The following is a 24,543-nucleotide window of genomic DNA, read 5'->3' as shown; positions in this document are numbered from 1 at the left end:
CCCTCCCTTGCTCATGCTCTGTTTTTCTCTCTCTCTCAAAAATAAATGAAACATCAAACATAAAAATTTTTAAAAAGAGAGAAAACATGTAAATGCACACACAGATACAAAGCACACAGGGACAGGCATATGGGGACCATTGCTTTGGCACCAGCTTGGGGTACAAAGGATGAATTCCAAGTCCTTACACTCTCCATAGAGATGTGTGTTCACAAGGAATTCTCCCTCCATGTGCATGCGAAAGACATGGAATGCCACACAGCCCTACTCTTTCCTTCCCTCAACATGTACATAAAAGACATACATATGTGTACATATATGCACGTATACACAGTTAACCACACGTGTGTTTTTGCACACGCGGGTAGTGAGCCTGCCTGGTGGCATGCACACACCCATACCCTTCCTACACCAATGATACAGAAGTGATACTGAGATTCCGGCATCCGATGTTTGCATATACGTATATACAGGTAATATATACGGGAGATGAATAGAAAAACAGGTCACAGCTGTCATCCTGACCAGCAGGACGATTCACTCTGCTGGTGGAGGGGCAGCCCTTGTCTCCCCTCCAGTAAGTGACGTCCCCCTTCCTGGCATGTGATGCCAACCCAAACAGAGCGGTCTTCTGCTCCGACTGGGTTTGAAATACCGTTGTTGGGAGGTGAAATTGAAGGTCCTGCTAATCAGTGGGCTGCTGGCCTCACCTGCACCACTTCCTCCCGCGGGGCGCGTCCTCTGCCCTCACCGGCTTCTCCCGCCCCTCCTCCCACACGCCACCAGCACCACGGTGACACTGATCAGCCAGGGCCACCGTGACCTGCACATGTGGACACACGCAGTGGGGCTCCTTCTACTCAGCTTCTTAGCCGCTCAGGGCCCTGGCGACCTCTCTAGACCTTGAGACACGCCAGTGGCACCAGGCTTCCAAGGCTCCACTCTGTGGCATCTCCTTGTCACTGATGGCCCTCCCGGGTTCCTTTCGAGGACACTCCTCTCCTTAGCCAGCTGTACAAGGACAGCTCCTGCGCCTGGCCCCCTTTTCCGGCCCTTCCCCAGAACTCTCCTCTGAACCCACATGTGGCTGTCGGCACCCAAGGCCCATACTCATCTTGCACGTGACACACAGCAAAACCGTTCATGCTCACCCCCTAAACCAGTTGCTTCTCCAGCCTCTGTGTATCAAGTGAGCCCCAGCCCCACTGCCTGCCACACATTCTGGAAAGAGGGCAGGCTCCTCGGTGTCCCAGGGCCACCACACCTCGAACACTGTCTATCCGTCCCTTGTTCTTCCCCTGCTGTCCCCTTTCTGTCTTGCAGCTTCTCCAACCAGCCTTCCCTGGCCACCCTGTCCAACGTTCTCTCCCCCCTCGTTCTTCTCTTTACAGCCCCATGGTGCCCTCACACAACTTCTCACCCTCAGAATATGGCTTCTGAACATTGGCTCACGTTTCTACCATCGCCCCGTTACCCCCTAACAGGCCAGCGGCCACGTCTCTCTCGTCCACCAGCACTATGTATCCAGCTCAGACCAGACAGCTGGGAATATTTGTTAGCTATTACAAATCAGTCACAGAGATTAAAGATGCTGTTCGTACATGAGGAAGTAATATTTGAGTTAGCTAGGGGAAACTGAAATGAGAGCAACGTGCTGCCGTAAATAAAAAGAATAAAGAATTTGAAACTTCTCCTGGAACAGAAATATCTTCATCCAGGGTAGCTCCTTTGTCAGACAATCAAGAAATCGGAGCCCAGGGTGGTTGTGCAGCCTGTCTAGGATCACACAGCTGATTAACATAAGAGCAGGGACCGACGGCCAGGTCTCACATCCATTCCGATTTTCCATACCTGGCGATAATGCAGAAGACCACTGGTAACCTCTGGCATAGTTGAGACCCCCAGTTAATGTAATCTGGTCCAACTGGATCTGCCTAAATCTTACCGGTCTCAGCATCAGGCACAACCAACCATATTCTTATTTACATTTGGAAACCACGTTTTCCTCCCACATTTCTTAAATGTATATTTGACATGTGACGTGATTCGTTTCATGTTTATTAATGAGTCCAGTTGGGCTATTTTGCCAAAGGCCCTTTGAATGGATGTATGTCATGATCTCCCCACTCAACACAACTACTCTGAAACTTGGGAAGCACAGGAAAACAGTTTCTCATAAACATCCCGCCAAGTGAGTACTCTGCTGTTTCTTACCTTCAGAAGTGCAGTTCTCAAAACCCAGCCCAGAAAGGGCCCCTGGGGCAGCCCTCACATACCTACAAGCACACCTGTAACACACCGACTTAGAGGCCATGCCATTGTTCTGGACTAGTTTTCTCAGAACTGTAATGAGCCCCTGAGATCCATTTTTTCAGACGACTGGATCACAAGTGAATAATACAATGATGTTGAATAGTCTCAAAGTAAGGACTGTCTTCACTTCACCTCAGAAGCACACTTCCTTGACAATGCATGCATTAACAAGAGCTTTCCACTCACTCATGGACCTTTTGTTTTGCACGTCCAAGAGCTAGCGTATCTCGGAAGGACCCCGCCGTGGGTACTTACAGGTTCTCCTGAGGCGAAGCATTCTGGAGGCGCCTGCCTGACTTCTACAAAAACCAACACACAAACACCCCACTGCCACACGGATGGCGAGGAGAGCATACGTACCTTCCGTGACAATGGTTGGCGGTTGTAAGACAATGCGCCTTTGGGCCACGCCAACAATGTACAGCAGTACTTGTTCCTGGAGGTCCCCAAAGCTACGGAATTCCGGGACGGTAAACACCATGTTGTCACTGGTAGCTATGTGCTGGAGCTCTGCCCTGGAGGCGGCCTGGGTTCCGAGGCCAAACGAGAACACACTAGCCTGTTTCAGGGCTATGACCCCGTCTCGGATCTCGTCACTAGAAGGTCCGGCACTTATGAGGACCAGCACCTGGGGAACCCCTTCCTCCACTCGGCTGCCCCCTGCCCGGGTGAAGTGGTTCTCCACCACGAAATCAAGGGCGAGGCCGATATTGGCCAGCTCCCCACCAGTGAACGAAAGGGCTTTCACTGCATCCAGAACCTGTCCCTTGGTGGTGTAGGTGTCCAAGGAGAACATGGTTCTGGGCTCATCGCTATACTGGACCACCCCCACTCGGATCTGCTGAGTTCCAACCGAGAGTCTCTCAAGGAGATTAACAAGGAAGTCGCGAATGACTGCGAAATGGGCACTTCCGGTGTTGTTTGATCCGTCAATAAGGAAAATAATGTCAGCAGAGTCTTGTGCTTTAAAAGAAAGAAATGCAAAAAATGTGAAAGCATTAGAACAAGTGACCACATGCATTGTTCAGTGTTCTGACATGTTTCTTTGGAAACCAATAAGAAACACGAAATACAGACAAACAAAACACATGTTGATTAAGGAATGTGAAATTCTCTTTTAGTTCTGCATTCTGAATGGATAAGAGGCAACTCCTTGGGAACGATGGTGTAACACAGGAACACTTACATCAAATGTTCATTTGTGCCATCTTCGTGGCTACAATTCAAAACATATCCACTTTTCTGGGGGAGAAATCATGCGATCATACTCTAGAAAGTTCTACTAAATTTGGAGGGAAATGTGGTGGTATGGAATTCTGTGCTACCATACCTACAGGAGGTCCAAACATGATTTCGAATTTTTGGATGTTTCTCTTATCATCCCCAAGTGCTCATGGGAATTTTCTTTGTCCAAATCCACAGGTAGGAAACAGACTCTCAGAGTCAGGGTTCGGTATCATCCGAGTGTGTTGAACACCCGATTCCTAGAGTGACTACTGTTTCTTCCCTTTAAAAACCAAGATGGCTGCCTGCACACAACTTTGTGAATTTGAAAGGAAGAACTCAAGCTACACTTCAAGTTTGAATCTTAAAAACAGTCTGATAAATGTTTGGTTTGATCTTCTTTTCTCATATGACACTGAGCTGTGTGGAACTCACGTGCAGGTCTGGGGTCAGGCTAGATGTTTTGTTCGTGTACTTGTGCTATTGCCTCTGTATTCAATCACATAATGCAGAACAATGTTAAGCAGAGTGATATGGAACCAGTCATGACATAATTATCCAACCTTATTTTTATGACACCCTAAACTGGCTGCCTAGCGAGACCATGAGCCTCTCATAAGCCCTGGATCAGGTTTAGCTCTGGGTTATACAGATGGACATAAGAACGGGGACCTAGGCCTCTTTTCTCCCTACAGTGGCACACTAGAAACTTCCATTCCATTATGGAGAATGGGGATTTCACAGAAGCCCTGGGTAAGGAATAGCAATTAGTAACCTAGAAACCTGAGTGGACTATTTCAAAAGGCTCAGCTAGAACATTTAAATTGGACTGATTTAAAACTAAAGGAAAAGCCAAATTATTCTGGTGAATGTTTTTTTAACATTTCACAGGAAAAGATTCTATGTAAGCACATGTGATATTTATGTTCTTTTTTTTAATAGTTTATTTATTTTTGAGACAGAGAGAGACAGAGCATGAGTGGGGGAAGGGAAGAGAGAGGAAGGAAGACACAAAATCTGAAACAGGTCCCAGGTTCTTAGCTGTCAGCACAGAGCCCGACACAGGGCTCGAACCCATGAACCGTGAGATTGTGACCTGAGCCGAAGTCGGACACGTAACCGACTGAGCCACCCAGGCGCCCTTGTGATATTTATATTCTGAGATTTAGGAAGCGGTATCTGGGATATAATCGCAACATTATATGTAAGACCATGCATTCTGATCTTTCTAATGACAGTGAACATTTTAAGTTTAAGACTGATTTCTCCTTGTGCCAGAAAAAGTTGTTTTTATTTTTACTGTGGAAATAGGATACAAGTCCTATCTCATAAAATTAAAGAATTCTGCTATAGTGAAATTATGTTCTTATCCAAGTTCCCTCATATGGGAGCTGAGCCAGAGATTGCTAGAATCAGAAGAACTCTCTCTTCCCTCACTAAACACCATCCCTGATAATGTTTTTGTAGGTGAATCCCTTGCATCGGGAAAGATACTAACTTGGAAATATGAGATCTAATGAGAAGGATAATTTTTTGCAACAGTAATCAAGATCTTGTGTTCTTAATAAAGGTCGCATGAAAGTATTACATAAGTGGGCCTTTGCTAAGAATCCCAAAGCATTTGCTATTCTTTAGCCAAAACATAAGATTCCTGAAGGATCTTTGGGAGGGTGCAGGGCCACAGAAATGGCCCTCATCATCATATGAGCCACATACTCTGTCCATCACACCACCATATCCCTCAACATCTCCGAGGAGTGACCCAATGACCCCGAGAGACCGTGGACAATTTGTACACCAAAGTCATTTAAAAGAAGGATTAGCCATGAGCCTAGGGTCCTCAATAAGAGAGAAATGATAATCTAACACATAGGATGACATCTTCCTTATTCACTTATTATTTTTTCATTAATTTATCACATTCTTTTTTGGGTTGTAATTTATAATAGTATATAAAGAAGGGACACCCTGTGGGAAAACCCTTGACCTTTTCTCTTCCTAAAGACTGAACTGCAACAGGTCATAGAAAAATGGTGGATAATTTGTCATCACTGAAAAAAACGACATTGTCCTCTTACGCACACAATGATGGGACACACAAGGGCATGCTGTGTTATCCAGGTGAGCTGAAGCCTCAAACAGACACAAGAGCTGTGGGTTCTTGTGTACAGCAAGGCGTACCAATGACCAGAGTTCACTCTAAGGATAATCATGTCTAACTAAAACTTAAAACGTGAAGTTGCCTGGTTTTCTGCTTTAGTGGCTCATATATCACACCTTCGTGGCATTTTCTATAGAAAAGTTTCACCATGTTCATGGATAAGGCAGGCTCCTTCGACACTGTTGGAAACATCCTTTTCCTGAGCGTGCTGGTGTGGGCACAATGCCTTCCTCGGCTCATGGGATGCTTCCTTTTTTTTTAAGAAAAATTAAAAAGATCGTACATGCATTTCTTCTGCAAACACAAAATTGGAGATTGATTTCGCGAGTATTTTAAATCTTCATCTTTTGCAAAGAAGAGAAGGCTCACACTGAAATCCTCACCGAATAGAGACCACTTTTGGCTTTCACTTCTGAGCAAAGCTTTTGTGCATCTTAGTGATATGCATTTGTAAAAGAATAACAAAGACGTTTTTAAAAAACACGAACTTTGGAAACTGATTACATGAGTAGAGTTCATTTAGAACAGTGGGGGACCATGAACATTTTAAAGACATCATAGTTTATGGTCAAGAACACTGTATGGGGGAGAGGTACCTAGTGGACAGGTGATGGAAAGAAATGGCCCTGACTCACTAGCAATCTCTATCGTGCCCTCTGGAAGCAGAGGATGATTATTATTTTAGGTTTAGGCTGTGGAGCATGCAATGGGGCTGATACTGGAGGAACTGCAGAGTGAAGTTAATCAGAAAAGACAACATAAATGGATTAATATTCCACCACGGAGCTGCTAGTGGCTTGGACACTAGAAGACAGAGATGCTTTCTTGGCATAAAAACAAAGGTTTTTTGGGTTTTTTTTAATCTGTGTGGAAACATACTATGTCGGTAGGCTCATTTAGCATTCATGTAAGAATACGATGGTTCCTTTATAGAATGGTGAAACATAAAAGCGAACTCATCCACTCTTTTCCCTCAGTTCGCCAAAACAGCAAGAAAGAAAAGATGTCCTGTGTTTTACTGATCCCGTCCCTGTTCTGACGTGGATGGTTTATCATCCCTGCCTTCAGAAATGTGATTATTGGTGAAAGTCAGTATAGGCAGCCTCATAGCATTTCCTTGTGGCCCGGAGTGTTTGGTTTGGGACATTCTGTGGGGGGGAGGGGGTACCACCTTCTTCTCCTATAATCTGGCAGGATCAACACATGTGTCATAAAACACAGGTGAGGCCTGTCACTTGAAGCACAGAGCACTTTCCAGTGTTAACCGGGAAGAATCCAGACGGTCACCGGCTCCTCTGTCAGAAGTAGACCCGCAGGCAGGACATTAGCAGTCCCACCTCCGTCAAAGCTGAGATCACGGGCAACCACCGGGCGGACCATTTTATGAACAGCCTTCTGACAGGCCTTGCGGATGGTTTGTTCTGAAACTCTTCTCCCATCCAAGCTCTGCCTTCCCGGGACGACTGGGTCCTTCCCTGACATCCAGCCTTCTTGGTCCCTCTCCCTCACTTCCTGAATCTGTTACGAAAACCTGATGTCCATACTGTTTACCTGCAATTCCCCCATTATCTTGATCGTGGTCCAGGAAGCCTACTTTTCTCCAGACTCCACATGCCCTTTCTGCCTTTCCACAAGCCCCTCCCATGTGGCCCTTCTGATTGGCCGATTTGGGGGCACCTGGGTGGCTCAGTCGGTTAAGCATCTGACTTCAGCTCAGGTCTCAGATCGTGATCTCACGGTTCATGAGTTAGAGCCTTGCCTTCAGCTCTGTGCAGACAGCTCAGAGACTGGAGCCTGCTTCAGATTCTGTCTCCCTCGCTCTCTGCCCACCCCCTGCTCATGCTCCATCTCTCCCTGTCTCTCAAAAATAAATAAACATTAAAAAGTTAGATTGGCTGATTTATGTCTAAAAATCCCCAGTCTTTCTTCTCCCGGCTCCATCCAACATGCGGAATTAACAAGAGACTGACTTTCCGACTGTCACCCTGCCTCCTGCTTCCTGTTTTTGAGCCCTCTGGGGGGCAACCACTCTGGAAAGCTTAGAAGAAAAGCGGGCTGTGATCACCTCCCAGGGGTGGTGCAGAGCCTACCTGTCCACTCTACCCGCTTGGATTCAGAGAAGCATCCGCCTCCTGTGGCTAAGCCTCCTGAGCACTGGATCCCAGGTCTCCAGGGGCCCCCTGGCCACTGTGCCCACTCATGGAAGGGCCAGTCCATGAGCATCTCTCCAAACTCCTGCACCCCCACGATGTGCTCCCAGTCTCTCTCCGTACATGGTGGCAGCGTCCCTGGGGTCACACGNGCCCCCCCCCCACCAGGCAGGACCCCGCGTGGGCTGCTGCAGGAACTAACCTGCCTCCATTCTGGATGTCCTTCCCAAGAAGACCCTCCTGTCCCTCCATCACTCTCTCTTTGCGAGCGCTGCCGTGCACTCACAACACAGCGCCTCCCCTCCAGGACACGGGTTCTCTGTCCCAGTTACAGACGGGAGGGGTCTTTGTTAGATGCCCGCCTCGCCACGCTGAGGCTTCCTTCACTAAGCATCGTAGAAGTACCTCCCGTGGGATCATAATATCAGAATGGGGTTTTTCAGAGTTAAAATTTAATTATTTCTGGGCACCTGGGTGGCTTAGTCACTTAAGCCTCTGACTCTTAGTTTCCACTCAGGTCACAATCTGATGGTTCATAAGCTCAAGCCGTGCATCGGCCTCTGTGCTGATGGCGCAGAGCCTGCTTGAGACACTCTCCCTCTGCCCCTCCCTGCTCGCTCTCACTCTCTCTCTCCCCAAGTAAATAAATAAACCTAAAAAAAAAACTTTTTAAAATAAAATAAAATTTCGTTGTTTCAGAAAACACCCTCTTGGATGTAGGCGGAAGCGCTATCTTAGGAGATGACAGAGCGTGATCAAACCTTTGTTTTTACACCTGTGAACAGCCATCTCTTCCCTGACCCACCCCACCTGCCCCCATCCTTCAGCCACAGTGTTGCTTTAATGCCAGCAGTTGCCAAGCTTATCTCCAAAGAACAGCGAGGCAGGCAGTAGCTTGGCAATGTTGCCATTACCTGTGATGTCTTTAAGGGTCTCTGTGCCTCCAGCCCCTTCTGGAGCCACGGATGATTGCACACAGGACACTAAGTTTCCTACTATGTCATGAAGTGAGGTAAAATTCTCTAGGTTGAAAACATGCATATTGAGTGGTTCGCTTGCTATTTCTTTTAACGCTCCTTCATCTGCATCCTCAACTCCAATTGCAAACACGTTAACATCAGCAGACTTAAGTCCCGCTGAAGGCAGAACGAGGCGGTCGTCCGAGTGTCCATCGGTTAACACTACAATAACCTGAGGGACTCCGTCACTGGCCCGGCTTCCGGCAGCCTCAGTGAGGTGATTTTGCATTACGTATTCTAATCCTTTTCCAGTCTGATTGCTTCCCCCAATATAAGACATGTTGGAAATGTGGGAGAGGACTTCTTGATTAGTACGATACGTATTTAACAGGAACTCAGTATGTGGGTTGCCGTTGAACTGGACCAGAGCAAAACGGAAATCATTTTCTCCCATAGCTAAAGATTTTATAACATCATATAGAAACTCTTGAACAAGTTGGAAATGTTCCTTGCCAATGCTCCAAGAGGAATCCACTAGAAATATTATATCAGCAGCGGCACCATTTTTGACATCTTTAAAAAAAGACATTGGTTTAGATTTTTCTCCTGTTCAAGCAATTACTTCCTATCGGCGCAAAGCCTTCCTAACCTAACTCGCCTCACGCTGTGCTGTTACTGAGTGGCCCACACCTTGCTTGCTCTATAGGCGGGCAGGATGACTTACCTCAACAGCAGGGACCTGAGCACGGGGACACCTGGTGGTGAGCAACCACTGGCCCAAGTTCCGTATACAATGAACCCCATCCATGAACTGGTAGCGGGCTCCAGAATGGGGGTGAAAACATGCCCTGAAGTGTCTTTTAACTCAAGCATGATTCTCTGTGATAGTTTGAGCCCCGACACCCACATGAGGAGACCAAGCCATCCCATCAAAGATAACCAACCACCATCTTCTAAATTCCTTCTTCATTTTTGGCTCTGAAATGAAGGGGCCTCGAGAAGAAGGAACAGTGAAAACAACCGTTTTACACCAACTAGTGTCCGATGCGCGGGGCACTTTGCAAGAAAAATAAATGTAATATGTCTTCCTAAATTGAAGACTTGAATAACTGGAGAGAAAAGCAAGGTCTCATTTTTCCCAGACTTTTTAGAATGAAGCAAGGTACCCTAACTAGTTAACTACGTGTTTTTCAGGACCAGAAGAGCCTTCACAGATGTGGGATATCATTCATCTTTTTCTAAGAGAATCCAATCCCCTCTCGACGGTGGGGGGCAGGAAGCTCAGGGAGCCAGGCTGAGGGTGCCCGAGGAGTGTCCTTCTGCAGCTGTGGGCCAGGCTGGCCGTAGACAGCCAGCCCCGGACTCAACTTACCTCAGATTACCCTGATGCCCCAAGCAGCTCCCCTTTCCTTGAGGCAGTGCTCACCTCCCGCCATCTAAGGACCACTGTGCCCAGTGGGAAAATCCCCGCCTGAGACACAGCTCTCCAGGCAAAGGAGAGAAAGACTCAGGGCCATCCTTCCAAACTCACAGTGCGTGAAGCATTTCTAAGTTTTCTAAAACTCCGCAAGCAAATTCTTAAGAGGGTTAATTTGGATCTTTTTTTTTTCATCATGTGGGGAAACAGGTTTTTTTTAAGACTTGATGATTCTAGATGAAAAACGTCTTTGTGTCCAGAACTATAGAAAGAGGGTGATCCGGGTGTTTCATTTTCAAGGAAAATAATGTTTACTCTCAATAATTGTCTTGTCCTGGTTTTAGGTGCTGTGAGGCCAAACCAAGGCCAGGAATGTGGAAAAGCCCTTCATTTCAGTGAAGTGTTTGTGATACAAGCATTCTGCTCACACCCAATGTAAAAACAAACCACTTGCAAACCAACTCCAAGATATCAAACCCAAGTGTTAGTAAAAGTAGGCCATCTCTCACTGGATGAAGAGCAGCTGGAGAAGTCTATGCATTGAATGAACGTCCTGAGAGACAGGGCTCCACCATCCCTTAAATCACATCTAAGTTCTAGCTCAAGCTCACGAGGTCTAGGATCTAAACATCAGAGAACATCTTCCTGTAAATAAAAGTAATAAATGTTTCTGGATCTTACCTGCTTGCTGTTGTTGGGCACGGGTAAGAGAAAAGCCTGAGAGAAAGAGGCAAAAGATGGCCACCAAGGGCAAGTGTCGATGTTTCCTCATTTTGAACGTGTCTGAGCACCAAGTGGGAACCTGAACAAGAAAAGGGGGCAGAGCAAAATGATCAGTTCTGAGGCTCAGACTGCAAATTGTTGCATCAAGGATTTAGCCCTTTTACAAAAAGGAATTTTGACTAAACAGTCCATGAAAATCTTTGAATCCGGTGATTGTATTCCTTTGGTCGCAGCCAAAATAAGATGAAACAAAATGGGTAGTTGAACTCCGTGTCTCTCAGATGGAGGTGGCAACAACGGCCTGTCACCCAACAAACGGCAGAGAGAGAGAGTCAAGAGTAAAGGTATTTGTGGCCACAGAGAGTGGAAGGTCCGTGACACCCAGCTTATCTGTAGATCGTGTCTGAAAGGATTCCACAGGAACTCTTCAGTTCATGGAGGGAGTGGGCTTTGCCCACATCAGAGCATGTGCCAACATGGCCGTGGCCTGCAGAATGGAGAAAATATTCACAAACCACATATCTGATGAGGGGTTCAAATCCAGAAGATATAAAGAACTCCCACAACTCAACAACATCAAAATAATCTGATTTTAAAATGGGAAAAGGGTTTGAGGCGCCTTGGTGGCTCAGTGGGTTGAGTGTCCGACTCTTGATTTTGGCTCAGGTCACAATCCCATGGTCATGGGATCCAGCCCAGCATTGGGCTCTGCGCTGAGCATGGAGCCTGCTTAAGAGCCTGTCTCTCCCAGTGCACCTGGGTGGCTCAGTCAGTTGGATGTCTGACTTTGGCTCAGGTCGTGATCTCACGGTTCATGAGTTTGAGCCCCATGTTGGGCTCTGTGTTGACAGCTCGGATCCTGGAGCCTGCTTCATTCAGAACCTATGTCTCCCTCTCTCTCTGCCCCTCCCTCACTCATGCTCTCTGTCTCTCTCCAACTCTCAGAAGTGAATAATGTTAAAAAAAAAAAAAGAGTCAGTCTCTCCCTGTGCCCCTCCCCCACTGACGCGTGCTCTTTCTCTCTGTGTCTTAAAAAAATAAAATAAAAATGGGAAAAGGGCTTGAACAGACATTGCTCCAAAGAAGATACACAAATGGCCAATAAGCATAATGAAAAGATACTCAACACATCCTTAATCATCAGAGAAATGCAAATAAATCAAAACCACAATGAGCCATCACCTCACACTCATTAGAATGACTACTATTGAAAAAATAGTGAATAATGATTATTGATGAGGATGCAGGAAAACTGGACGCTTTCTGCCCTGTTGGTGGGAATGTTAAACAATGCAGCCACTATAGAAAACTCTATGAAGGTTCCTCAAAAAATTAAAAAAAGAATGACTGCATAACCTAGCAATCCCACTTCTGGGCATATATCCAAAATAAATGAAACAGGATGGCAAAGAAATGTATGCACACCCCATTTCACTGCGGTACCAGTCACAATAGCCAAGGGGTGGAAACAACATAAACGCCCGTCGATGGGTGAAGGGGTAAAGAGAAACGTGACATAAGCATACAACGAAACATTCTTCCGCCTTTAAAAAGAGAGAAATCCTATCATATTCCTAAAACATGGATGAACCTTGAGGATGCTAGGGTAAGTGAAATGAGCCCGTTACAAAAAGACACCCTGCAAGACTCCACTTACGGGACATATCCAACTATCAGAAATGGATTAACAGGGGCGCCGGGGTGGATCGGGCAGTTAAGCATCGACTCTTGGTTTCCGCCCAGGCCATGATCTCACAGTTCGTGGGATTGAGCCCCACATCAGGCTCTGTGGCTAAGCATGGAGGCTGCTTGGGTTTCCCTCTCTCTCCCTCCGCCCCTCTCCCTAGCTTACGCTCTCTCTGTCTCTAAAGTTAAAAAAAAAATTGATATAACATCAAGACCTGGTGCAAAAATTATTTCTGCCTCAGTATTGGCTGAGCTATGAAGTCAGCTCCACCGAAGGCCTAAGCTTTTGCACCTGCTTCCCCTTTCCAGCGTGACCTTCCTCTTGCCCCAGGCACTCCATGGGCCCAGCGAGTCTCTTCCCGGCTGTCCGCTGTGCATGCAGGGGCGCCACCCTTCCCACACCGCTAAAGGAGGCCAACGTTAAGGACGGTCTGATATTGTTGATGCTGCCCTACAGAATAACACAACTCGTGACAGCACAGGAAAGTCTATCTGACTAACGAGTGACGTGGCCTTGGCAGAGGACTAGTGTCCAGTTGAACTGCTCAGCAGGACGGCATCGGGGGCCAAGGAGCACAAAGAGGCAGCCCCTTGTGGAGTCTGCCACCTAAGCACACGGGTGCAGGGAGCACAAAGGAAAACAGAGCTCAGGCCTATGGCTGTGCCTGCCAGGGGTCAGGCCCGGAGGGAGAAGCTGGAGTCCAACATCTTGTGGCCCAGCTGTGAGGAACGGCAAGGCACAGAGTGTGGGCCCCTGGCCAGCCTGCCAAAAGTTGGAGGAGAGAGAAAGATAAAACCATAAACAAGAGAGTAGATTCCAAGGTCCACTGTGCCTTTGAGTTTCCAAGGAAAGTCAACAAAAGCATCACCTGTGAGGAGACAGATCTACCCTGTGATTCCAATTCTGAGCTTGAAGACACTCTCAGCAGCTAAAATAGAACCACCCGTTGAGCCAGCTTTCTCTTGGAAATGTACCTATGCTGCAAAGAAAAAGTTGTTCTAATGATGAGCAGGGGACCGGTCAGCAAGAGGACATCTTTCTTTCTTACAAGAAGGTGACAGCGAGTACTGATAATGGCTACATTTCAAAGGCACGGCCCAACCATCTTGGCTTGAACCGGTGAACACACATTGGACACGGATTTATACAACAGAGAAAGGGCAGTCCCCAGTGCCCAGTGCTTTGGTTCCACGGTGTCCCCAAGCCCTGGTTGAGTCCTGGCTGGCTCTCAGGACACTCCCCACAGGCACTGCTTGGCTGGTTGGTCTGTTTTCTCTGCTGAGGATGACCTTCCAACACAGCCCAAGCATCAGCCCCTCTGCACTCTAGAAATCCCTTGATCAAGCACATGCTCCACCCTGGGAATCTTCCAGATCTTTCCATCCGGCCATACTTCCCTTCCCCCACCCCCGCTAGGCCTATTCCCGAGTTTTTCTTTTGGAGGGAGAAAAAAAGGATATCCAATGTCTGTAATTTTTTATGTGTGTTCTCAATGAATTGGAGATACACACTTTAGAACAATGTAAAAGTACATCGTACACGTGCTATTCTTGAGTCTTCCTATTACAATCAAACATTGCATTTTTCTGTCAGCACTAAGCATCCTACTAGAAAACCGTTTTATGGGAAAATTGTCCATGCTATTTAAATTTTCCCAGATTCTTTCCAAAAATATAACCAGTCCTTTCCAAAACAACCTGTAATATTATAATTGGTCAAGAACTTTTTTAAAATATGGGATCCACAAATTTCAAAGGGTCGGCCGACCTCCCACAAATGTGTACAAAACTGTCCTTGTGTACATGGGATTTTTCTGGGGGTAGGATCCACGTTTGCATGTGACTCTAAAATCATCTATTCTACCTCCCGCCCCAAAGTGTAAGCAGTACTGCTTCAACGAAAAACTTTAATGCAAATCTCAATAGTTAAAAATATTTGATCCATGTACAAAATGCAAGATTGTATGTAGTACTTTGTTTAAGAATTAGAGCAAGAGAACATCACAGGGCTTCATTGGAAAGCGATAGACCGTGAAATCCAGGAAGAGAAAAACAGACAAGATCTGCCCACCCACCACTGACGGGAGAGCCAGGGGCCCCTGCCTGCGATCTGGATCAACGGCATGGGATGCGTTGTGTGATCAGCAGTTACTGATGGCTTTTTAACCATCCCTATATCTCACAGGGCCTCACATCTGACTTCTTGGAATCCACCGATCCTCTCTTACAGTAAACATCGCATGGGCCCTCTATTGAGAAAGTCCAAAGTAATCTTTTCATTTTTGACAAAGCTCGTAACATCTAAATGGGAATAGGATGAAATCTGTAATATCTTTCCGAGGCATTACTTACTTCAAGCTATTCCCTAAGGAAAATGGATTTTACATTGGTTGAAAGTTACACGTAAAAATGTTTATTTCCAAGATATTCATCTTTAAAAGAGCAAGAAGCCCCATAAAGAAAGTGCTACCCATTGAGATGCAAAGTGCAGTGCATAGGAATTGTCTTTTCCAAAACGTGCCCATTTACGGAGGAGAGGGGAAGGGAGGGGAGGGGTGGGGAGCAGAGGGCAGTAGAGGCCGAAGGGAAGAGCTCTTCCCACTCTGGAGATGATGCCTGTGTCATGATGAGTTATCCACACCTCGCTCACGATGGATGAGCCCACGTGGCTTGGCTGAGCTGAATTCCCAGGTGGGAAAACGTTTTCTGGCCATCATGCCTGTGATCCAGTCCTGTGGCCCAAGCGTTCCTGGCCCAGCTGTTGAATATTTTGTTAATGTTTCTGTTTGCAATTAAATCTGTTTTATTTATCATGTCGCAGGGTCCCGATTTTTAAAACTGAAGTTTTTAAAAGATGTCAAACATCGTCTCCCCCAGTGATCATGGGGCTTGCTCATTTAAAATTTTTTTTTGTCTGTTTATTTTTGAGAGAGAGAGAAACAGAGTGTGAGCGGGGGAAGGGCAGAGAGAGAGGGAGACACAGAATCGGAAACAGGCTCCAGACTCCCAGCTGTCAGCACAGAGCCCGACGCGGGGCTCGAACCCACGAGCTGTGGGATCATGACCTGAGGCTCAGTCGGCTTAACGGACTGAGCCACCCAGGCGCCCCCAGCCTTGCTCATTTTAATAAGGGAGAAGGAGGCAGCCATGATCTCGTTACCCTTCTCCCCCCAACCTCCCCCCCAGCCCAGGAAATAGAGACAAGGCAGCACAAGTAACACTGACTGCGCGTCTAGCTCGCGTTGGGATTTCATGTCGTCCCATGGCTGCCTTCCCCCTGCCCTGGCCGCACTGCAAAGCCAGGAAACTGAAACCAGGAGAGGCAAAGCGACATGCCCAAGGCCCACGTAGATAAAACAATATAGACCCAGAGTCCTAACCGGTGTCCACGATGGCAAAGCCCGTGGGAAGGACTCCAGGAAACTCCCCATCTCTTTGGGGGAAAAAATAGACTTCTCTGGTGACATATTCTGTGTCAACAGAATCCATTTGTCTGTTGCTCTTCTTTTAAATATGAAAAAAAAAAAAAAAAAAAGTCCGAACTGGCTGCTTGAGCCCCTTGGGTTGGGTGGGGTGAGGTGCTGCTTTGTGTCACAGAGTCTGTGTCCAAAGGGCAAAAGATTCAATAGTAGAACTTCATCGAATGTTCTATTCAGCATTAGTAATTCCTTTTTTCACTTCGCCTCGTTCTGAAAAGCACTCGAGGTGCTTTTTCTCTTCTGCAGCTGCCCATTTGAAACTTAAAAAGATACCTCTTATCGCAAAGATTGCTTTACCCGGACCTCCAACTTGCACTCACATTCGGTCATATTCCAAAGACCCTCCCCAGCTATTTAGCAACCCCGTGAAATTAGTTTCCATTAAGCCTACTCCAAAGCTGTTTCATTTTCCATGTCTGGAAAGCTTTTTTAAGAAAGAGACACACACATGCACACAAGGAAATCATTTTGAAACAAAGGCTTAAATACTTCCAGAGGCTCCATTTTGAGAGCATTTATTCCGTCTTCTCCAAGCACCGCTTTTTCAAACCATGCTGGTGCTGCTACCAAGTTCAAGGGCTTGTGTTAACTCCTGACGTCCTGTTTCACACGGGAGCTACAGAAGGTGTAAGAGCCCAGGGTGGGCGTGCGTCATCTCTGCTGTGACTCACACTTCAGGAACCCCCAGGGGCCCTGAGCTGGCTGCCACCCCCCCTCTCTCTCTCACCCCCCTTTCTCTCTTGCCCGAATCCTGGGAAAGGAGTCCCCAACCTGGTCCCCAGGGAGAAAGCTGAAAGGATTCATTAGGTTCTCGTTAGGGAAGGAAGAAGGTGGAATTTAGCATAGGTCTGCCATTTGAAAGAGCTTCGGGGGGGATCCTCAAATGATTTGGAGAACCCTAAGAAGACCCCTCTCGATCAGAAGGTGGTTTTCTTAACTTTATTTTACAACTTGAATCTCTTCTTTTGCTTCACTGAAAGTGCACAAGAGAAGAGAATATCAGCCACGCGTACATATCTGCAAGCAATTATCTGCTTGATCAGGGCTCTGAACAAGGTTCCTGTGATGGCAAAATTTTAACTCTTCTGATTATGTGTCTTGGTGTGGCCTCATTGCCACCCACGGTGTCCTTGCTGGACACTGAGTACCCGACTCATCATCTTTGATGTTCGGCTCCTCCTGGTAAAATCAAGTAAAAACAATACCCATTCAGCAGCTTCTGTATTTAAGTAGAGCAAGACAGGGGTGCCGGGGTGGCACAGTCAGTTGAGCGACTGACTTCAGCTCTGGTCATGATCTCACAGGTCATGGGTTCAAGCCCCGCATTGGGCTCTGTGCTGACAGCTCAGAGCCTGGAGCCTGCTTCGGATTCTGTGTCTCCCTCTCTCTCTCTGCCCCTCCCCCACTCGTGCTCTGTCCCTGTCTCTCAAAAATAAATTTTAAGAAGCATTTAAAACATTATAAATAGAGCAAGACAAAAAGGAGGAGGGGGTTTGGACCTTCCCTTGCAAGTAACCTCCTCCCTGGAGGAGGTCACGGGCAAGCACGTGCTGAGCGCCGTCAGGGTTAGCTTCCTTCCCCCCATAAAGGCAGCTTGAAGATCCTTCAGATTAAGGGCCAGTTATTTGGAAATCTATTTAAAGACATATTACTAGGGTCCAACATAGTAACCGTGAAGTAGAAAGCTCCACGTGTGCTGTAGTCAGAAAAGCTAGACCCCACTGTGCAAATGCAGAAAACATGTTACCCTCTTAACTATAAGGCAGCCAGACACGGCTCTTCTCCATTTATATTGCTAATTATAAACGTCGAGCAGAGACTAGATTGGATTCAACATTAAGGAAGAGAATGCCTTAGAAAAGGCTTCTAAAGAAATTGCGCAAACACCCATTCCATTCCAGCCCCGCGAACGGTGCTGGCTTCCATCCGCCTCTCTTCCTTTCTTGGCCACAGACTTTTAGGGCTACCTGCCTCTCCAAAGCCGTGGCGTTCCGTGGCTGAATTTTATTCAAAGTGGCTAACGTGTTCTCATACTGTAAGGAAAAGTTAAACATTGTGTGTTTTCTACTCTGATTCACCATCAAGTGAACCAGAAGACCAGTTCATTTAAAACAGACTCAACCCTAAGTTGAGACTGGGATACCATATTCTCAACACCGGCTTCAGTGTAAGAGCCTGGAAAAATCCTACTTCCTTACCTCTCTATCAGTAAAGATCAGCTGATCTCCCCAGGCTCACTTATCTTATGCAGAAAATAAGGCCAATAGGCTGATGCCCTGACAGGTAAGGCTGAGCGACTATTTCCCCTCAGCTGTTGCCCTGGGCCCGACCAGGGATGGGGATCCTGCTGCTCCCACGAGAAACAGAGAGGCCCCCAGGGGCACGTCGGGCAATCTGTGAGCCTCAGCTGAGCTGGCGCTCACTCTGGCTGCTGGCCCTGGGCTGCTGAATCAACTGATGAAGATTCCAGAAGAGAAAAACCAGTTTCCTGGAATGGCTTCCCTTGAGACCTGAGTCATCTCCAGCTGCTGTTCGATTTTTAATTTTCAAATTAAACTGCCCCAGGAGCTCTTCCGTCCTGTGGCCAACTCTCAATGCTCTGGGTCCATGAAAACTAAACATATAGCACACACCGGGGAAATGTTACTCAGCTATTTCCTACTGGGCTTTCCCCAGGCCACTCCTAACTCGCAAATGTTTCCCGGTATTTCCTGAGTCTTCGAATTCAGGAGAACGGCAGGATTATGCTAGACTAGACGCAGCCAGACCCCTCTAAAAGATTAACACTTTGCCTTGGGGAAGGGCTTTGGCAGAACTTTACATGTTTGTCTTACTTTTCTCCTCTCCTTTTTCTTTCCAGATTTTTTTAAAGTAATAATTACTTCTCTGCTCAGTAAACTTGTAATAATACACTACTGCATAGAAGATGGGCCAATGGGTAGAAGTGCCTTCTTCACATGACACTCTAGAATATTCTCTAAGGACTTTTACTCCCTGGATATTCCCAGTCCTGGATATCAGCTGATGGGCGTGCACTACCATGGGCAGAGGAGCCCAGAAATTCTGATTTTGCTTTACTACTAGCGGTGTGACCTGAGACCAGTAATGCACCTCTCTGTGTTCCCATTCCTTCGTCTCAACTGTCAAGGGTGTGGAGAAAGCATCCACCAAGGTAGTCATGTTTTGATATTTAAAAGTATTGAAATCACATACTTGCCAATCAGAGGACAGGGTCTATGTACAGTCATTCCTGTAACCCCCAACCCCAAAGCTCCAAGCCATGAGCAGAGCAAGGCTTATCCAGCTTGGATGAATAGAGCACATGGATAGAATAGAAGGTTAGGTTCCTTCTCTCGGAGCTGGAATTCTGTCCTTCGGAATCCTAACAGTGGATAGCTCAGGTAAACAATAAGCCTGAAAGTCAGTAATATAGGTTTTTTTTTTAATTAACCAAGATTTAAAATGGGACATTCATAATTATCGTAGTCTGTGTGCATTTTTTAAAATTTGTTCAAACAAGTCGCCCATTGGGGGAAAGCAGCAAAGGGCTGGTAATGAGAAGTCCAGGAGTCCCTGGATCAGTTCACTACCTTGACATTACTACTGCCTGCTTTACGGTTCAAAAATTCTACGCAGACACAGCAAGCCATGAATATGCGAATTCACTTCGGTTCTGAAACAACTTACTGTTAATTTAAACTTTTCTTAGGAGATGTGCATAAAACGTTTCCTTTATAAGTTCTTATATGGTTAGTGCCCTTGTAATGAAAACCTTTTCAGAGTACAGAATGCCTCGTTTTCAAGGCATAATTTCACTTCAATCCCTGAGCACAGAAAAAAAATAATAAAATTCTAAATTTATATCTTCTTCAGATACTATAGGCACATTTAAAAATATACGTGTTTAAACAGTATAAAGTTACCCATGAGCCCTGTTGAGATGTCCGTCAACCCCTGCAAACCCAAAAACCCCACCCTGAACGACTACCACCCTTGGAGATTTTTCTGGGGCTCAGGAAGATACACCGCCCCCTAGAGGAAAGAAAACCACACTGCGTTTTCAGGAAAGGCTACACCCCGGTGAATGTGCTAACCCAGAATTTTGTCTCCCTCCCAGAACAGACCCAGGAGATCAGAAGGTGTTAAAAATTATGCTTCCATAGATGAACATCATGAGGAGAATCTCCCCTTTGTAAATCAGGACGCAGTGTGTGCCAAGTGTGAGGCAGCCACTGCCCATGCTTCAGATCCAAGAGCATCTTTTCTGTAAAGCGTGGGAGAACCTTCCAGAATTTTTACACTGGAAAGACAGAAACCATATCTGGAAAGGCGGGGATGAAGAGAATCGTGCTTGTCTTGCTCAAAGCCGGCTGGATGTACAGGAACTTTTTAATGCTTTCCTGCTTTAAAATTTACATCACATTGGGCTTCTGTTTCCTGGGCTAGAGCTACTACTATGACTTTTCAATGTCAGGTCGCTCCTCCAGCCCTCGCTGTCTAGGCAGCAGTGGTGTGGTTCTGACCGCCCCCATTTCCACGGCGAAGTCACCCTGGCAGCCTGCAGGTCGCTGGGCAATAGCCGCCTGCCACTCCGTGTCCCCCTCGGATGGGGAAACAGCCTGGGATTCTTCTCCAAGAGGTAACAGATCGCCGGGTTCATCCAAAAGGACAGTGACAACAAGTAATGGTCAAATCAAACCGTGGGCCAAGGCCGTCCGCACGCCTTGCGTGACGGTCTCATAGGGCAGAAGTTGTCGCTTGTTGGTGATTTTTAAACCCTAACTGTGGAATTTCACATAAAAGTGGCCGGCAGTGCAGGCTGCTGGTAAGGACCGTCCTTCACCGCGCTGTCCAAACACGCTGAGCGAGCTCCCAGGGCAGGAATTCTCTCTCGACTTTCAAAAGGGACAGAAGACTGGTTTCAAGCTGGCTTAGAGCAGTGGCCTCTGGGGCCTCCTAACCCCAAACTGCAGTCAGAGGGGGAGCCTCACAGGAATTGATCACCGGTCATCGATTATGGATGTCTCCCCCTACTTTATCATCAGGGATGGGTAAGTTTCTAAGCAACAAAAAACAACAAACGGCGCTCCCGAGGACAGAGGAAGATACATGCATCCTGAACCCTGTGTTACAAAGGGGGGTGCAGAAAGAAAGACCTTTCTGGTCAGAAAGAATTGATATCAAAAATGTCCTTACGACCCCTCATTTGGACATTTGCCATAGATGCGTCAGCGGAGAGCCAAGACATGGGGGTGGGGCATGGAAGATGCCGGGGCCAAGGGCTAACCATCTAGAGGTTTCCCCGGCCGCTTCCCAGGAAGGCGGGGTGGCCACACCCTCCAATTCCGCCATAGGAAAAAGGCAGGGGTGACCAGCCTTCTCCACCTGTGGGGCTCCATTCCCTCCAGGTCCCGGGCTCCACTCAGTGTCTCCTTGACAGCTTTCTCGGTGCCGGAGTAGGCAGTGAGAATGCTCAGCCTCCTGGTAATGACGACCCCTTGCCTCAACAAAGACGGTCAAGATCACATGGCAGTTCCTTTAGGTGGAGTCCCTACAGAAAGCCCCTCACCTCCCCACCCCTGTTCTCCACCCTCAGCAACAAGCCTACATTAAGAACGAAGTAAAATACAGCTCCCGCCCCTCCGGGCCCCAACCCCAGAGGTGACCTGAAGGAAGGAGGCCTGCTCAGCTCTCAGATTCTGCAGCTAACGTCCCCGCCTGCCTGCCAGCTCCTGGCACGTCCGTCTCCATCCGCTGGGCTGGGAGAGCCGGGGGGCCTGGACCAATTTCCCCATTACTTAGAGCAGAACGGGACAGAAGGACACTAACGTCGGGGGATGTAAGTCAGTTTGGGCTCCTCCACTGCTAGGGCGCCTGCTTTCCTGAAATGGTGATGGTTTTACTACCATCTCGGCCACCTACTGGCTCTGTGGTCTCTGCGAGTATTTGAGCCCCGCGCCCCCCCCCCCAAATCTGCGTCTTTAAAACCACGGAGCCACACCTCAAGGGGCTTCCAACCAAGAATCTCTGCCCTTACCTCTCGCCCAGCAAAGAGCGCAGAAGTTCTGACCTTGTCCAACAGCCAACTGCTTTTTAACAGAACATTGGTTAGGGACAAAGAATATTTGATTTTTAAAGCCATTTCTGTTCAGGTTTGTAAAGTGTTAAGAACAGATGCCCTGGGGGGCTGGGGGATGCTGGGTCGGGAAGAATCCTCCCACATGAGCCCCGAGCCCCCTTGCAGCTCTCGGACCCTACAGCTCTCGCGTGGGGATAGCCGTGTGCAGGGCAAGAAGGGGGCTCACACGGGTCAGCGGCCCGTGCTCCCTCCGGGGGCAGGACCCACGCCTGTACGCAGGGCCGTCTGTTCTGGGTGTCCAGCCCGGCCTCTGTCTGAGTTTGCTCCCGGGGCCAGGCTGTGATTTTTGTTTCTCTGCTCCCCCCAGCAGCCCCCCGGGTCTTCCCAGGGACCCGCACCCATGCTTCCACCCCGGGCCACCTTCTAACACGGCAGGCTCTCGAAACAGGTCCCCAAGCAGGGTGGCAGCTGTCAGGACTTTCCATCGTGGGCGACAGAGGACCCACGTCCCGCACTCCCGGCCAGGAACAGGCCCGGGGCGTCCCGGCTCTGCCCCCTGCACCGCGTGTGAGCACCCACCACCGGCCGGGCCCTCGGTCCCAGGAGGCCTGCCTTATCCAGTGGGCACACGGCCCAGACACCAAATGCCTTCTCCTCCTCCGACCTCGGCAGCCCCTTTATGCCACTCCTGAGGGTAAAGACTCCAACAGTGACCTCAGCTTCCTAAAAAGAGGAAGGCCTGGTGGTACCGGCTGGGGAACCACCTCTTGACTTGCCCTGAGCCTGGGCACCAAAGTCACCCCCAAAGGCCTCAGACGTGCTCCCCCAGCCCCCGCCCACGCCAGGCCGGCCGGGAAGCCTGTCTGACAGCCCCAGCTGAGAGAAATCCGAGAGAATCTCCCCCGAAGAGCTATTCAACAGAGTAGCTCTTGAATCCCCACAAAGGCGCGTCTGCTAACAGAGCAGGTCCCCAGCGAGTGCCAGGGGAGCGGACGTCAAACAGACGGTCAAACAGACGGCCGTGAGGCCAGAATCACCGCAGCGGCCCGGCGTGGGATGGGCAGAGAAAGCCCGCGGCGCCCCCCGACGGCAGCCCCACACTCTCGGGCAAGCCGCAGCCCTAACCGACTTGGAGAAACCCAGGGGCCACCAACCCAGAAAGGCAACTCAGCAGAATCTTCCAGAGACCAAGAACACGTCCAGAAAATGGATTCTAGCGGAGTGAACGCGAGAGCCTCCTAGAAACGATCAGCAGGTTCAGAGCATTTTCTCCTCACCCACAGACTCGGGAAAGCAGAGGACCAATCGCACTTACCCTGAGCGAACCTGAAGACGTGCGTGTCCCTGGGCTCCTGTGTGCACTTAGGGTCGAATCTGATGCATGTTTCTCCGGCTCGCTGTGTCTGCTTTCCTTTCTGCAGGAGCGGGGCTCCGGCGGAGCAGGAAGCCCCTCAGGGTTCTCGCAGGAGGCTGGATGGAGGGCAGGAGAGCTCAGCGGCCCTCAGTGGAAGACTGAACTCCAAACTGGACCCGATCCAGGGATACAGTCAGGGCTTTCTCCAGCTCCTCCTCCTCCCCCTCCTCCTTCCCTCCTCCTCTCCTCCCCTCCTCCCGACCCCTCCTCTCCCCCTCCCCACCACGGGCCTGACCCAACTGTAAATGAAAACCAGACTCTGAGCCTTGTTGCTTCTGGCCCTCGCTGCAGGCTGATGTCACCCTCCCAACGCTGTCTGCACCCTACAAGCCTCGAGCTGGACTCCCGCAAACCCCAACTCCCGAAAAGAAATCCACCTCTTCCACTCGTCACCTTTCGGGCTGGGCCCCTGGTGGCAAAGAGAATGAATTTTGGAATTTTTTCCCCCCGTGGGTTTTCCGGAGAGTGTTTTCCAACACCGTCTGAAAGGCAAACAGGAAATGCAATCTACCCCCTCCACCCTCACCACGCCCTCCCATTTCTCCTTGAAGTTTCTGAATCGAGACTTCTCCTAATAACCTCCCTTTCAAATAGAAAACCCAGCAATTAGCATCTCCTCGGCCTTCTGCTGAGCAAAGCTCTGTTCGCCCGGGAAAAGGCAAGAAAATGAGAAGACTTCTTTTTTAAAAGCTCTCTCCATAACGGCTCTGACTGTGCGGCCGCCGGTCCCATTCCAGGACACACTGGAGGGGCCAGAGGATGCTCTGCTCTCTCAGAGCTTCAAGAAAGTTCTTGAGAAACAATTTGCCACGCTTTGCACATTTCACTGCGCTTTGATACACAGTATCTCTGTTGTCGCAAACATCACTGCCCCGGCCCTTTAAATAGATACTTGTCTCTTGTTGTTGTTGGACAAGATTATGGCCTCATTTTACAGG

At 48.3% G+C, this 24,543-nt stretch overlaps 1 protein-coding gene across 5 annotated transcripts in view; it reads right to left on the bottom strand.

The window, feature by feature from the left end:
* Window positions 1-23,705, bottom strand: part of COL6A3 (collagen type VI alpha 3 chain) — a 79,031-nt gene extending 55,326 nt beyond the window's left edge. For 2 of the 5 annotated variants that reach the window (XM_077757582.1, XM_077757591.1), the window contains exons 1-2: window positions 23,507-23,704; window positions 10,906-11,026 (exon numbers count right to left, since the gene is read on the bottom strand). In XM_077757582.1, the coding sequence (XP_077613708.1) occupies window positions 10,906-10,996 (91 nt within the window). In that variant the 5' untranslated portion in view covers window positions 10,997-11,026; window positions 23,507-23,704. Of the gene's footprint in view, window positions 1-2,673; window positions 3,277-8,762; window positions 9,381-10,905; window positions 11,027-23,506 lie in introns of all 5 variants that reach the window. The other 3 variants (XM_077757555.1, XM_077757565.1, XM_077757573.1) reach the window with 3 other exon arrangements.
* Between the last annotated feature and the right edge of the window lie 838 nt (window positions 23,706-24,543).

The sequence above is a fragment of the Crocuta crocuta genome, unplaced genomic scaffold (assembly GCF_008692635.1).
Source record: "Crocuta crocuta isolate KB4526 unplaced genomic scaffold, BGI_CrCroc_1.0 scaffold290, whole genome shotgun sequence".
Classification (NCBI taxonomy): Eukaryota; Metazoa; Chordata; class Mammalia; order Carnivora; family Hyaenidae; genus Crocuta; species Crocuta crocuta.
This window is presented reverse-complemented; position numbering and strand designations above follow the sequence as displayed.